General features: G+C 39.4%; 1 protein-coding gene across 1 annotated transcript; it reads left to right on the top strand.

Moving 5' to 3' along the window:
- The first annotated feature begins 1,006 nt into the window (after positions 1 to 1,006).
- slc9a2 (solute carrier family 9 member 2) lies at positions 1,007 to 16,523 on the top strand. The gene is made up of 13 exons (XM_080478650.1): positions 1,007 to 1,540; positions 2,136 to 2,350; positions 2,437 to 2,685; positions 4,557 to 4,807; positions 4,915 to 5,132; positions 6,285 to 6,484; positions 7,120 to 7,209; positions 7,298 to 7,368; positions 9,794 to 9,961; positions 10,070 to 10,175; positions 12,357 to 12,473; positions 13,977 to 14,064; positions 15,542 to 16,523. The coding sequence occupies exons 1-13, from the start codon at positions 1,261 to 1,263 to the stop codon at positions 15,967 to 15,969; spliced, it is 2,481 nt and encodes an 826-aa protein (XP_080334776.1). The 5' UTR covers positions 1,007 to 1,260; the 3' UTR covers positions 15,970 to 16,523.
- Positions 16,524 to 16,634: the final 111 nt, after the last annotated feature.

The following is a 16,634-nucleotide window of genomic DNA, read 5'->3' as shown; positions in this document are numbered from 1 at the left end:
TGAATAAATACATCTATTTAATTTTTTTAGGAAAAATCCATACCTAATAGATATACCTATATATACTTATCTGGACATATGTACTTATATACATACACATAGAAAGACACATATAACAGATATCTAGTTTAATATGTCTGAAAAAATGGGATAGATAGATAGATAGATAGATAGATAGATAGATAGATAGATAGATAGATAGATAGATAGATAGATAGATAGATAGATAGATAGATAGATAGATGGATGGATAGATAGATAGATAGATAGATAGATAGATAGATAGATAGATAGATAGATAGATAGATAGATAGATAGATAGATAGATAGATAGATAACCTTTATTGTCATTCTGACAATTTACATCAGAGCTGCACTGCAGAACGAAATTTCAATGCAGGGTCAACGATAAAACACACAGAAAATACCTGAGATAAAACAACTTCAAAATCCCTGGGATAAAATAAGATGCCTAAAAGGCAGTGCAAGAATAAATAAGTGGAAATAACTTAAAACGGAGAATAAATACGTTAATACAGAGAGTGTGGTACTTATAGTTATCTGTTTAAAAAACGGATGGCGGTGGGAAAAAATGTTTTTGAACCTGGCAGTTATACTAGATTTATTATAGCTTTATTTTTATTGGATTAGATAAACCTTTATTCATGCCACAAGTGAGAAATGTCAGTGTCCCAGCAGCAAAGTGGACAGAATAGTTTTCACACAGGGGTTCAGCCAGTTGAAAATAAATCAAGTTCACACAGGAAGAAGTAAAAATTTATTTAATCGACAACTCAGAAAAAAACCTGTTGGATGAGGCTGAAGCTCAGCCTTTTATTTTGTCTCTCTTTGATGGCTTTTGGTGACCGAAACTAAACTTTCTCCCTGTATGCTGCAGAAACTCCATGGCCCACCTTTTACCTTTACCTTGTTTTGTGAACCAATCAGCGCGGGGAAAGTGACCGCGCCCAGCCTGTATCGGAACTCCGGAGCGCGCGCGCCAGGTGATCCGCAGGTGGAACCGCAGTTGGGAGGAGACTCAACAGGATGAGCTGGTAATGGTCACAGAGGAATCCTCGTTCACTGCGGCACCTTTTATTAGGAATGTTGAAATGACACCATGAGAGGAAACAGGATTTTTGAAGAACGGCTGAATTTATCACCGCAATAGATTTTTTGGTTTGTTTGTTTGTTTGTTTGTTTGTGGAGCTGGATGGATTAACGTCCTCTTGACGTGGATATTTGCATTGCTGTGTGGATATGTTTCCGTGCACTATGGAGTTCAGCTGGAAAAGACCACTGGGGGTTTTGTTCCTCTTTTGTACATTTTTAAGTCTCCTGTGTGGCTCCAAAGGGGAAATTCCTCCTAAACCCATCGGTGGAGTTACAATTCTGCCTCCAGTCAAGCCTGATAATGGACCCCAGGCCTACCCAGAAGGTGAAATTGCTAGATTACCTGTGTTTACAATGGATTACCCAAGAATACAGATTCCATTTGAGATCACACTGTGGGTGTTGCTGGCTTCATTTGCAAAAATTGGTGAGTGACATTTGGTTGTTTTTTCTTGTTTTTTAAAAAAAGTTTATTTTGGACATGTGGGTACAACAACAAAATAAAAACACTAACAAACAAACATAACAGTGCAATGCGAGGAAAAAACAAAGTAGCAGATAAGTAAATGAATAATGGCCTGACATATCCGAAAATGAGTAGGAACAAGCAAAGCGTATTTACTTCTGTGCGTGTGTGTGCGTGTGTGTGCGTGTGTGTGCGTGTGTGTGCGTGTGTGTGTGTGTGTGTATACCAACTAAGTCTATATATTGATATTTACAAGAAATAAAAACGTTAAATAGAAATATAGATTATTAATAAATTAGCCTTACACCTGTGTGTACAGCCCGTCCTCCCTGTACTTTGTGAACACCATTGCTTTGTACCGTCTTTTAAACTGATTCGTTCTTGGACACCGCCTGAGCTTCACCTCCTAACTGTTCCACACAGAGATTGAAGAGGTGTTTGGAGTTCCAGGTTTATGTTATTTGGTTAAGTATTAGAAGTGGCCCCTCATGTGCTCCTGTCTCACATTCAATGTTCAGGTTTTTGAACTAAAGTCACATTGATCCTCTTCTCCCAGGTTTCCACATTTACCACAAAATCACCATCTGGGTGCCGGAGTCCTGCCTTCTCATCTCCATTGGGCTGATCGTGGGTGGCATCATGCACTCTGTGCACGAGGAGCCCCCCGCTGTGCTCACCACCAACGTCTTCTTCCTCTACATGCTGCCCCCGATCGTCCTGGACTCGGGCTACTTCATGCCCACCAGGCCTTTCTTTGAGAACATCGGCACGGTTCGTCACAACTCCGACACAAATTGCTTGAATGCGTCTGACTTCCTCCTCCGGTGCTCAGACAATGCGATTTGTTGTTTGTGCAGGTGCTGTGGTTTGCAGTGGTGGGGACTCTTTGGAACAGCATTGGCATCGGCATGTCGCTCTTCGCCATCTGCCAGATTGAGGCATTTGGAGTGCAGGACATCAACCTTCAGGAGAACCTGCTGTTTGCCTCCATCATCTCGGCGGTGGACCCCGTGGCCGTGCTCAATGTGTTTGAGGACGTTTCAGTGAATGAGCAGCTCTACATCGTTGTGTTCGGGGAATGCCTCTTTAACGATGCTGTCACTGTGGTAAGCACACACAAACACGAGTGCATCTTGTAGTTGTTCTTGCGCCAACATGCTGACCTGCTGTGGGTCTCTCTGGGTGACTATTTGTTATCAAAACACCGGGTGCCAGTGAGCAGGTTACCATTGCGAGCTGCTCTCAACTGTATTGTTTAGGTTAGGATGTGTGAGTGATGTCATCAGACATTTTCAAATGAAGATACTCTAACTAAATCATCTAATATGGTCAATTCTTCACAAATATGGAATCAGTACTTTCTTATCGGTCACAATCACACACATTTATTGTGTTGCAGAGGCCCGTTTGGAGCTTTCAATCTACCAATACATGAAACAGCAACTCCTATTTTCTGTTGTGGGAAGTGTTTTTATTCTCTCACACTCAAAAAGACTCCTCTCATGGCCACTTAACTGTACAATTTGTTTTTCCTTCCCAATCCTGGTTGAAATGCACGTATGAGAGCATGATCGTGTCTGTGCACTGGCAAGATCTCCCAACAAATACAGGAGTCGAAAAGTGGAGGCGAGGAAACGTTAAGAGACAAATGCCTGCAATGCCGAGCTATTCAGAGTCAGTTTGCTTAGATGTCGCCAAACCAGTTTCTGAGGTCACTGTTACATCTGGTTCTATGGGAGGAGTCGGCACAAAAACACACAGCACCATCACCATCCGATACTTGACTGAAACGAGCTCGAATTTCCTCCCCTTGCTTTTTTACACTGGACACACCCACCTTCATAAAACTGCTTTTAGCTGTGGTTTGGCGACCCTTTTGTTTGGTGTTGTGATGAAGTGAAGACAATCATTTACCCTGCAGACTGAGAAGAAGCCTGCACAGAGGCATTCAAGTCACATATGTTGAATAATACTTTAAAAAAAAACAACCACAAATGGTTCTGATTTATCAGAAAAGTCTTTTGTTTTCATCAGTGAGGAAAATTTGGTGACATTAAACATAAAAGTATCATCTCATTGTTTTTGGTGATTCAAGTCGATTTAACTGCCGTTGATCTACAGATGAAAACAAGGAAGTGACGCCGTCTGACTTCACATGCAAATCTGCTTAAAAATAAATATTTAGGAAAGAGCAGCTATTTACCCGCGTGGCTCTGATGTCACCAGTACCCAAAAGAAAATCTCATAATAAATATGAATTATTTGTTTTAATCACATTACAATAAAAACTTAATCAGATTTGTTCCTGATATGGTAAATTTCACAAACATATCAAGTAGTCTGCAACTACAAACAGTTTCCAGGATTATTATTTGTAGGTCCGCTGCTGAATGACCAAAAGCATGTTAAACAGACAATTTTTACAGAATAATTAGCATTTAAATATATACAAAAGGTAAAATGACTTCTTAAAACAGCAGACTGTTTATGCTCCTCAGACATTTTGCTGCTGTATGTGTAGATGTTTCCAACTCGTGAGTATTTACAAAGGATCTCAGTGCCTGTGTTGATCAATGAGGCAAAATGTGACCTGATGTAATGTTGTGGCTCAGTTAGACTCAGTAGTCAAGATGTGACTTCACATATAATGTTTTTAAATGATGGTTTTGATATGTTCAACATAAGTTGGAAATCACAAAATGTAAAAGGTTCCTTCAGATCCTGTATAAATGATCTTTTAGAAATGTGCGTATCGACACCGTATCTCTGGAGTGAACCGACATTACTTAGACAAATGTTCCTTTACAATGACTCATTCAGCGAGCTTGGAGAAATAAGATTATCCGATAGTAAACAGTGCAGAGTAAATATTTCAATAAGTCCGTCCTGTCAGGATCAGCGTAATCAAAGGCACCGTTCATAGCCTCTCTGGGACGGTTATCTCTGTTCCAATGCAAAGACGTGTGTGTGCTTTCAGGTGCTGTACAACATGTTCACCTTCGTGGCGGAGATGCCGGTGGTGGAGCCTGTGGATGTGTGCCTGGGAGTGGCCAGGTTCTTCGTGGTCGGCCTGGGCGGGATGGGCTTCGGCCTCCTCTTCGGCTTTGTGGCCGCCTTTACCACAAGGTTCACCTCGAAGGTCCGAGAGATCGAGCCGCTCTTCATATTCATGTACAGCTACCTGGCCTACCTGGTGGCAGAACTCTTCGCCATCTCCTCCATCATGGCGTGAGTCGCTTTCTGAATGGTCCCAGATTCAAACGCTTCAATGGCAGGACATTTTATCTACGGTGACATACACAACAAAAGCAGCTGTGCTCACGTGCCTTTTGCAGGATTGTGACCTGTGCCCTCACCATGAAGTACTACGTGGAGGAGAACGTTTCCCAGCGCTCCTGCACAACCATCAGACACGTCATCAAGATGCTTGGCACCATCTCCGAGACCCTCATCTTCTTCTTCCTGGGAGTGGTCACTGTGACGACGGAGCACGAGTGGAACTGGGGTTACATCCTCTTCACACTGCTGTTTGCTTTCATATGGAGAGGTCTGGGTAAGCTGCACAGGCTCTCATTTCCTTCTTTAATTCTTCCAGGACTAGTCTCACGGTGCAAAGTCGACTGGACATACAATTGCTGGCTGTAAGCTCATAGTGCAGTGAAAGGAGAGATTGAATACCTGCAAGAAAAATGCATGTAAACGGCAAAGGAAATAATTCTAATAGTATTCTAAACAAGGATTTACAGCATATTGAACGAACTATTTCCCCAGATATATAAAAAAACAACAAATAAACAGTGCAGTACTTTTGGATACATTAAAGCTGCATTCAAATAAGTTTTCTTTTCTTGTAGGTATATATATAGCTGGATATAGAAAACTTGCTATTCTCACAATATATGTAGAGTCACAATCTGTGTGTACAGCAGTAATTTTGAAACATTTCCAGTGATTGTTATCCTCATTATCGACTCACTTGCTTTGGTTTCTACTCGCTCCTTTACAAAAACAGTGAGATAATTAGCTTTTTCAAATTTCCATGTCAAATAATTTTTTTAACAAGAAACTGTCCTGGACCTCATTAGTATTGTTACGGGTTATTAAACCAACACAAAGATGTAAATAAAATATGTTAATTTGATACGGGCTTTTCTTGCCAAGCAACATTGACAATATTCTGACAAATGGCAAAAAGTGCTCAAAATGAAGCTCTAAAAGGTTTAGATTGATTTGTTCCGAAGAACCGTTTATACCAGTGTTTTTGTGTTTCCGTACGATTTCATTCATGGTGTACCTGCTGCAGCCATTAGCTCTCAACCAGTGGTCAACATCCTGAAATCTGGATGACCCTTTAAGAGGCTGTTAAAATTAAATTAGCATATATCAAACAATCAGAAAAGGACATTTTCTAGTATCTAGAGCAAACTTTGGAAGGAGCCCATTGATTTAATATCAAAGGTTCTTGCTTTTGTACACACCCCTCAACTCTCGGCTTGGCTGTACTGATTTGGCAAAACTCAGATCACAGAGGGAGTCACCAGCATTTCATAGATGTTCGTGTCTGCAAACATGAGGAAACATGCTTCTAAACTCCGAATACAAACAGGGACATAGATGGAGCATCTCTCCATTAGACACTGATTATTGCAGTATGTTGTCTCATTTTGTATTTCTTGTTTTCTTTTTAAAATGTCATTCCTCCCAGGTGTCCTGGTGCTGACTCAGATCATTAACCCTTTCCGCACAATTCCATTCAACTTGAAAGACCAGTTTGGTTTGGCGTACGGAGGCCTGCGAGGTGCAATCTCCTTCGCTTTGGCCTTCACACTTCCAGATAACATCGGTCGCAAGGAGCTTTTCATCACCGCCACGATCGTCATTATCCTTTTCACTGTCTTTCTGCAGGTGAGGTCTGGTTTTAATATACTTGTAGTGTTGCATTCAGAAAATTATCCGTCTATCTAACAAGTACTATTTTGTATGTTGTTATTTTATATTTATATATATATATATATTTTTTTTTTATTATTTATCTGTACAGCACTTTGGCCAACGGTGTTGTTTTTAAAGTGCTCTATAAATAAAGTTGAGTTGATTATATGTTGATATTTTGTTTTAGTTTATGGATTTCACTCCAGCCTAACTTAAAACTGATGGTTGGTCTGTAGTTCTCATCATGTTTGTATTAATCCATGTATTATCTCACTAAGAGAGAACCAACACACCACTGACTTGCCCCATCAATATTCACAAGCTTTTATTGTATACACAAATTGAAAATTACAGTAAGACTCTCAACCTTCTCCTCAGCTTTATGGTTTTGAGGACTGTAATGAGATGTTTGTGTCTCCAAACAATCTGATTTAAGAACAGATTTACTGTATACGGCACCATCTGAACTCCATTCCTCACGTCCTCCATCAGGACGCTTTGAATTCTGTCTGATTTAGTATTTTTGACAGAGTGTAAAATCCAACCTTGATAAAGTCACATTGAAGCTTCCTAAAATGTTCCTATCCTCATTGACTTTTTTTCAACAGGGCATCAGCATCCGACCTCTGATTGAATTCATCAACGTCCGCAGAACAAACCGCAACCTCGACACCATCAACGTGGAGGTCCACCGCAGGGTACGGCAAACAATACGACTGCGGCTGACATTTAACGGACAGTATGTTCCTGGACATTGTGTAAACGGCATTCATTTCTGTGTCTCAGCTCATGGAGCACACCATCGCGGGTATCGAGGATCTCTGTGGTCAGTGGAGCCACTTCTACTGGAAGGACAAGTAAGAGATTTCTCAGTCTCAACATCGCTATCACAGGATATTCTATGTTTTGTAGTCCCCAACAATACATTTTCATTGCAGTTCATTAGTTGCTTAAAATTCACTGTTACAAGATATATGTATAATGAAATGGGTAAGTAGTTTGTCTAGAAGACAAATCACGGTTTTGGGTTGCACACTCTTCTCTTCGTCTTTTGTGGTTTAGTTTGACGGCGCCATTGTTCACAGTGAGTCTCTGTGGGAAAGTTCACAGCTAATCACACTTTGGTATCATGTTCACTTATTTCCCTCTTTATGCTCCAAAATGTGTTTCTTCCTGATTTTCTCTTCTCACTTTTTCACACGTTCATGTTTATCCACGAGGCCAAGATTAATATAAAACTTCAAATCTGCTTCAAACCACATCCTCAGTTCATTTGCACTAATGGAGTATTTTGCACTATATTTGCATTTTAACTAGTTTTGATGTCTCATGTCTCATTTTTTCAAAAATTGTAAAGTTCAACTTTTTCCACTTTTAGCCTCCAGCTTTGTTTAGAGATTGAAGATTTGCCACAGTCGACGCTGCTGCTCTGCACTAGCAGTGAGAAAGCCAGAGGTGCACACTGTGGTTGCAATAGGAATATTCCAGTACTTGTTGTCAAACAAAAATCTTACCAAAAAATATAGTTTCTCAAAGCATTAAAAGCACAGTAAGAAATGTTTTTGTTATATCTTTGACGGATAACTGCAGTAGGTCATTATAGTGAAATAGTATACATTTGATTTTATGTTATAGGAAGTTGGGTTATTTTACTTTTTGCATATCTGAAGAAAAAAACCATTTTCTGTTAAATTAGGTTAAACGTTTCTTTCATTCACAGTGTATCTAATATATAAAATCTATATCAGATCTAATGTCATTTACATGTGAGCTCTGCAGCTAAATTCTGTAAGAAATACTTGATTTGCATTATCTATGAGTGAACAATATACATCCTGCTTCCACCCGTTCTCCTTCAGTCCCTCAACACCTTCATTTCTTCTTTTTCCCCTTTCCCCTCTTCACGCCGCCTTCCTCTCTTTTTAGTTTTAGCAGCTTTTGTGAATTCCTGTGAGACGAGTTCACCAGGTCTCTGAATGTAGATTTTAAGTTAGATTTTAAGTCGTGAAAACATGCTGTGAACCAGACTGTGAGCGTGGAGAGCAGGCAGGAGGTCAAAGGGACAATAACCATCAAGCTTGGTTTAAGATTCACAATCCTTCTGAACTATCGATATTAAAGTCGATCAGAGTTTACACAATTTAAGAGTTGTGTTTAAAGTGTGATAGATGTTGGTTGTGTAAGATTACTAGAATTACCTGAAATACTTAAACTTTGCATAATATAACACTTTTACATTTTGTTTTGGATTTACTCCCAAAGTTTTGATAAATATAGTATTTTTGGGGCAAATGACAGTAAAATACTCCGCAGTAGAGCACAGGATGTTGCCAGTCTCGTTTAGAGACATTTTGAAGATATACAACATCAAATAGGTTGAAAGGTTAAAGGATCGAAGCTTTATGAGAACAGAATGCACCAAAACATAACGTCAATATGAATACACTCTCAAATCTTTTGGTGTTTGACTGCTGAATTGTTCTAAATAGGAGCAGCCGAACATAAAAAAGAGGAAGTGCTGTTGACTGCAGTGTGTACCTGTCACATATCTTTATCAGTGAGAAACAGTACATATTAAGTGTCGCATATCATCCAGTCACCAACTGCAAATAGTTGTAAATACTATAGAATGAAGTTACTTGACTAAATGCTTGAAAAATGAGGTTGGCCCATCTGCTGCAGCTCAGTACGTAAATATGAGTGAAAAGGTCAAATCCTGTTTGGAACAACAGAAGATGAGCTGTGGACAAAAATATACTGATACTGTATGTCATCTGGTCTCTTTGAATGAAGAGCTTGAAATGTAATAATTTTTATGGTGACAAGTTCAGTGAAAGTAGACGAGATTTAATAGGCTCACTTCAGTAAAAAAAAAAAAAAAAAAAAAGCCCCCACATCACCAAACAGACATTTACACCACCGGGTGATTTAGAATCTCCAGTCAACTGTATTGGCACTAAACCCATATCTACATATGAACATGTAAACGCCACACAGACGGGCCCATTGAGGCCTGAATCGAACCAGTGAGTGTTCTTTACTCAACGCTGGAGGTTTCCTGTCCTGATATGTTAAGACTGTGCATGGATTTTCTCCCAAAGCCTTAAAAACATATGCCTGTGAGTTGAACTGGAGACTTTAATTTGCCCAGAAGTGTGAATGTTTGTGATTGTGTGTCTCTCAGAATTAGCCTGCTGACTTTACTCTCCTTAATTGGCTTCCTCTTCTTTCTCTTCTTCCTCTTCTTCCCCTTCTTTCTCTTCTTCCGCTTCTTTCTCTCAGGTTCATGAAATTCAACAATCGAATCATGCGGAGGATCCTCATCCGAGACAGCCGGGCTGAGTCCAGCATCGTGGCGCTCTACAAGAAGCTGGAGCTGCAGAACGCCATGGAGATCCTGGACTCGGTGACGGGAGACATCAGCGCTGCTCCGTCAATCGTCTCCCTCTAGTAAGACGCCTTTAAAACTGTGCTACTCTGATTATCGCGCAGCCTCCGCCGTGCCCATGCTGATCAAGCTCAAATTTTAATTTAATAGTCATTTTTTTTGTTTGATAGTGAGGAAAAGCAAATTGCTGCTCGGCCCAAGAAGAAGTTCATGGCTGGGGATCTGAGGAACATGCACGACATCCTGTATAAGAACATGTACAAGATCAGACAACGGGTAAGACGACGGAACATTTGTACAGAAATATTATCATCCTTCCATTTTACTTTACTTTCTAAAGGAAACACAAGTTCATTATTTTACAGTACAGCTTCGAATGTGTTTTGAATCTAAGAAGATCCATTTAGGAGTGTCTTATAAAAGAAATGTAGGATGCCTTTTATATCATTACATAATGGATATTACATAAAACTGCTGAAAACAAATTTTTAAATCATGATAACAAATTAAACCAATCAAATCAAGACATCAAAGCATCTTTTGCCTCCGAGGCAATCAACTGTTTAGAAAGGCATGTAGCTTGATTTTCCCCACTGCAGATATTTAACTTGATCTCACTCAACAATCAAAGAGACGACAGTCAAATGTCCAAAAATGATTACAAATCTGTAAAACGTCTTTTCTTCTTCCTGTCGATGATGTCATAAACCTCTACTGATGGGATCCTTAATGTGAACGATGTTTATGAAATACCGTTTGCCTACAAATCAATGCACAAGTATCAATAGATTTAATTGAAGGCTGTCAGAAGGGTGAAGAGGGGGAATACCCTCCAACTTCATAGTAATCAATGTATTTCTACTTCTAAATGCAAGTGAATAAGTGATGTCACCGTTCACATGCCCAGAGAGGTTAACTTTAAACTCACTCCCACTTTTCAGTTGACTGACAGACTTCCTGTGTTTTCACATTAAGAGATGTTGTCAACAACTGTTTGATGTACAATAAATAACATTTGTTGACAGCTGCTAGTTGTAGGCTTATTTTATCATTTAAATTTAGTCTGTATCACAATAAATAGAATTATTTTTTTATGAGAACATTTAATTCAAAATCTTTGTGTTTGAATAAAATCGTATGATTCCACCGCCCCCCAACTCTCTCCTTACAAATCACACCCTGGTTAAATGTATGGATATGTCAGTTTTTGTTATTATCCATTATGCTGGCTCCATAACGTTAACTAGCAATAAAGTGTTTTTGCATTAAAGTACCACCACCGCTCTGTCCTCCCGGCTCTTTATACGAGACAACACTGAACTCCTCCTCCACTCTCACTGCATTTCCATTTCAAATGTCAGGATTAACCACGCAGTGGATGACGGTACATGCATTGGTGTTAAAATACAGCTTTGATTTGTTTGTGTATTGGCCTGGAGGGTTCAGTAATCCATATTTTACACATGCTCATTAATTGGAAATTGGTCAGACTCATAAAATGAGTCTGCTGGCCTGCATGAGAAGTCTGATCCAAAACAAGGGGGAGTCATCCTGAAGTTTCTCTCCTGCTTTTTCACTCATGAAAGCTGAAATCTCTGACGCTCGCTGCTGTTTTGCATAGCCACAGGCTGCGGCCGGCAGTCCTTTTCCATTAGTGGCTTGACGTCAGCCTTTAGCGGCCTCTCAGAAAGGCTTTGATACGTCCACAAATGAGGAGCTGCTGCGGTTGACTTTATTCGATTCTCATAATTACCCCACTTGTGTCCTTTCACGTGTTTGCTGTTCTGTCTTCTACACAAACCCAACATCAAATATTTAGTATGTTCTTTGCTTCTCCTGTGAGTTTCTTTAAAATCCTGAGATTGCATCGCTTTTTATCTTTTATCTCTATTTTCATATGTTTACACTCGTAAATGCTATCTATTCTTACACACTGTATTTCTTTATGACAGAAAAGCTTTTCTCATTCTGATTGGGAGGTAAAGTGTTTAACAGCCAAGTACTTTATGACTTTTGTTAACAATATGTTAATTAATACTGCATGGGCAGTTTCTTCTTCCCAAAGAACAATGGCCGCCATTCAGAAGGTTTAAAAGCCAGTTGTGTTTGTTTTCACGTCTTCATAAATGCTGCAGGATAGAAACGGCAGGTTCGCTGTATGGGGGAGTTTAAGGTGACACCAGAGGCAGACGCCCACCCTTGTGACTCAAACAGGTGTGGCCAGTTTTGGTTGAGTAATCTGAGCTGTAAAGAATGCCATCTCCCTTTAAAGCATCTTTTTGTTTGAACCTTTTATTGTCTCCAGTGAATCATTGGATTTGTGCCAAAATCAGGACTGCAGCGACATGAAGATTCACACAATATCTTTTCAATGAGTGACCTTGATATCTGACAGTGTTTTGGGATGTTCTGTGTGTAACCTGCTTTGTATTGGTTTTTGTTTTTTGTTTTTTTTAGACTGTGGCATTCACAGGTAAGCACACCCTGCCTAATGACAGCCAAACAAAAGAGATTCTGATCAGACGACACGCCAGCATCCGTCGAAGTCTCCGACCAGGAAGCTTTCAGACAACGGTGAGAAAAACGGATTGTTTTATGCTTTGCCACCTCAAAACATAAAGGCTATTCTTTAAGTTACTTCACTGTAGTATGAACTATTTTGCATTATACTTACTACTCCTAATGTTTTAACACAAATATTCAATTCAGTTTTAGTTTTCCAATTACATAATAGTTCTCTCATGAAACTTTAAACAAAACCACAAAATTTCAGATGAAAGTTTGTGTGTTCCTGCTGCTCGCTGCTGGCGACGTATCCCCTCCACTTCTTCACTAAAATCCCGTCCGCGCTGACTGGACAATTTTTTGTAGTTTTTTGTGAAATTATTAACGTAACAGTGCTGGCACACTATTCCCTAATATTCAGCACGTTTTGATGAAATTTTTCATGTATGTGCGACACTGCAGGACTAGTTACAAAAAATTCTAATCAAACCTGTGTGTAGTCTTTGTGCCTTCCCTCTTAAAGAGACAGGCACACATAATAAGATAAGGATGTAATAAGACTCAGTGATTCAACAGGAGCAAGCTTTGTGGAAAGGGGGAAGAAAAAAAAGTCAATTTCACCACGAGGAATATTTAGTAGATCAGAGTCAGCAGGAAGCAAAGATCATGAAAATCTAAGGAGAACATTTCGGCATTAATGAAGATCTCCTCGCTGTCTCGACCTATAGCAGCTTAACTTAGAGAATAGAAGGAAGGAAAGATTTGGGCTCAATCTTAAAAGCAGAGACCGTTTCGACCACCTGAACTGCTTCACCATGTCAGAGTCTGAACTGTTGTAAAAACAAATATCTGATGAGAGCAACACAACACAAGAAAAGTGATTTATTTTATGTGTCCATCAGTGCACGTCATCCACAAAAACAAAAGACTGAAATGATGATTTAAAAAAAGACATAATGTGACACAACAGACAGGACGAGGAGGCTTGAAGGAGGTAGAAAACAAACAGCTGTGACTGACTGGCCACTCAATGTGATGTAGACGAGGAGGAGCAGCAGGAGTCACATGACCGAGAGAGAAAAACTCACAACACAGCAGATTCAGCACCAAGACATTTTATAGCCACACCTTTATTTTGATTTATCAAAGGGAAGAGCAGAAATATTATTCAATAGCTTACTTTTTACTATTACATTTCAACTATATTTCAGGACCTGTATTTTTTTGATTTTAATATATATGTAGAAATGTAATCAACGTGTTATATACAGGCACGTCTCACAAATAACAGGTAATTGTTTAACTGTTTTCTACATTTATAACATTCAAGCCTATAAAATATTCAAATGTGTCTTTAATACTGCATTTTCATGACTTATAGATGAAAATTATAAAGGCTAAGCGTAAAAAAACGTCTTCAAACATTTCAGTTTATATGTAAAGAATCTAAAATATATTGAAGCTTAAGTTATGAATGATTCCCCAAATGAATTTTTTGATATGCACCTGTGTTTGTTTCTATCTGCATCTTTTCAAAATCACCTTAAGTATCCACTTTGTTTTGATCCTTAGAATGTACCCAAGTCGCACAAGTATTTCTCTCTTCCTGCTGGCAAAAGTCTGGACTCCAGATTTCCTCCGGTGAAGCCGAGCTACACAGGTAAGCTTCTCAAACTACTAACCCCGGTAAAAAGAAAATACCGTTTGGTTTTAAGCTTGGTGATCAAGACAAAGCTTGGGTGCCACACCTGGTATGCAGAGCATGCACCGAGTGTCTGCGCCAAGACAAGACGTTGTTGTCTGAAGTTTGGGATTCCTGCGGTTTGGAGGGAAGAAGAAGTGATTCTCAACGGTGACGCTCCACAGCCTTTCTCCCAAAAAGAGCTAAATGATCTCGCTTTATCAATGTCTATTACTCAATTCACAGAAATTGAAGTTTGTAACATGTAATTAATACATTGTTTTGGAAAATGATTTTTTTCTCATTAGAAATATTAACAAAAATCAACCGATAATGACATAAAAATATAATCGATGTAATCAGAAATTCAGACTTTCTTCAAAACAACTTTGCGTAAAAAACTGACCTGATCGAGAGAAACGGACATCATTATCGGATTCAGCGGTGCAAAATTGTCCCAAATCAGTTAAAAAAAAAAAATAGACAATTTACAAAAACAATTTTTTTGTAACCCAGTGTTATAATTAACAAATATATTCTGCAGAACTTTATACTACATTACATTATTATGCTGCTTTGGTCTAAATGTTGAATATGCCGTCATTTTATGATAATCTTGCACAATTTAACAGTCATTTATTAGTTGAGGAATGCATTTAACAAATAATCTAATGTCTATCACATTTAGCCATGAAAGTTTTTGTTTCTTTTTATGATTTACACCAACTTCAGGTTAAAAATGTAAATGTGCACAGTGAGGAAATATGACATTAGACGCAGCAACACATTGTTAAAGTCATTATGTTTGCTGATCAGTACCACGGCTTCACCAAACTGAGAAGTTAACCCATGGGTGCCTTCGTCATGCATTTTGAAAAGTGTTTAAGATCCAAATCCTCTTTTATAAAACACTTTTCTATTCATGCAGTTTTATAAAACACTTTTAAAATATTAAATTATTCAACTTCTCTCTTCACCGTAATCACTTTAAAATGCTTTTCTTTTTATCGTACCATGAATATTTCAACATTGTCATGTTGATTGATTCATTGATTGGATTACTGATTGAACAATTCTTTGATTGTTCATTCAGATTACTAATGTATTCACTAATTCTGAATTTCCCCACGGGGATGAATTCTCTCTCTCTCTCTCTCTCTCTCTCTCTCTCTCTCTATACAGAAATGTTGTTAATTTGTAGATTGTAAATTAACTGCAATGTAAAAAGTTAAACTACTAACAACCATGTCAATGGTAGAAGATATAAAATCCTTCTCAGTTAACCCAAAACACCGTGATGACGCATCACTTGTTTAATGACAACAAGGTGTATAACCAAGAAAAGCTCCGCCCCCACAGTACAGAGTGTGGTACCATTTGGACTTTAAAGTGTGTGTACTGTTGTTGCAGTTGTTTTGTTCAAATGTTGCTCCTCTATTTTCTTCCACGGCTCCAGATAATCAGGAGACCATGTCCGAGGTGGATTACCCTTCTCGTCGGTCTCGCTTCAACCGGCCCGGTCGCTCCTCCTCTGGAGCGATGATGCCTCTACGCCGGCTGGACACTCTGAAAGAAGCGCCCTCTGTGGATGTTTTGGTGGCGGGCAGCAGCGAGGAGGCCAGCAGGGGTCACGGCGTGTCCAGAACAAACTCCTCCTACAGCGACTCTCGTGCTCCGGCTTCTCGTCGACACATGAGCTCCCGCACCGGTAACAACAGCGGCTCTGCAGATAACGTAAGAAATGACCATCGTGAAGCGGAGGAGGAGGAGGAGGAGCAGCAGCCGGCGGGACACGCGTCGCCTCCTCCAGTTTGGGCTGCAGAGCCAAGAGACGGCGCAGCTCGAAATCCTCTGCTGAGGCGTCCTCAGTGGAACCCCAAGTAAATGTTAAAGTGTTCCCGGGTTTTTAACTGCAGTTAAGTGACCACGTCACTGTGAGGTCAGTTGAATGAAGGCTTGGAGTCCTTTCATTTCCTAGAACATGTGAATCACCATTCAACCTGAGACCAAATGGACACTTCAGAGTCATCGGTGGCTCATCGTGTGTGAACCGTCTGCACTCGGACAGTTTTATCTCTGTACCTATTGCAACGAGCTATACAAATGCAATTTTCTATCTGTTTAATTTTGCATTTGGATGGTTTTAAAATATTCATAAGTGATGTAAATTAAACTATTTTATTGTGACTGTGGTTGTCCCTCATGTGTCAGGATGAGAGTTTCCAGTTTTTTAATGATCCGTCATGTGTGACAGGAACATAGTGAGATACAGGTTTTGTAAATGAGACACGTTGCTATTGCTGCATTGTACAAAGTAATTTTTGGAGTTTTTGTTCCTTCTTTTTTTCAAATAATGTTTCTATGAATAATGGAGCCTCTCGCCCAGTTTGATTTCCAATTCCATAATAAATTTTCTATACTGTGTAAAGCAGTTGAGCAAGATCTACTCATTTATCTCTGCATCTTGAGCGATTATAGATGGATAGATTGATCCTTTGGCACAGACTGGACACAGAGGGTGTTGATTCAATGCTTCACATGCAACAGAA

The sequence above is a fragment of the Lipophrys pholis genome (assembly GCF_963383615.2).
Source record: "Lipophrys pholis genome assembly, chromosome: 13".
NCBI classification, from domain to species: Eukaryota; Metazoa; Chordata; class Actinopteri; order Blenniiformes; family Blenniidae; genus Lipophrys; species Lipophrys pholis.
The sequence above is the reverse complement of the archived record's forward strand: the minus strand, read 5'-3'. Positions and strand labels throughout refer to the sequence as shown.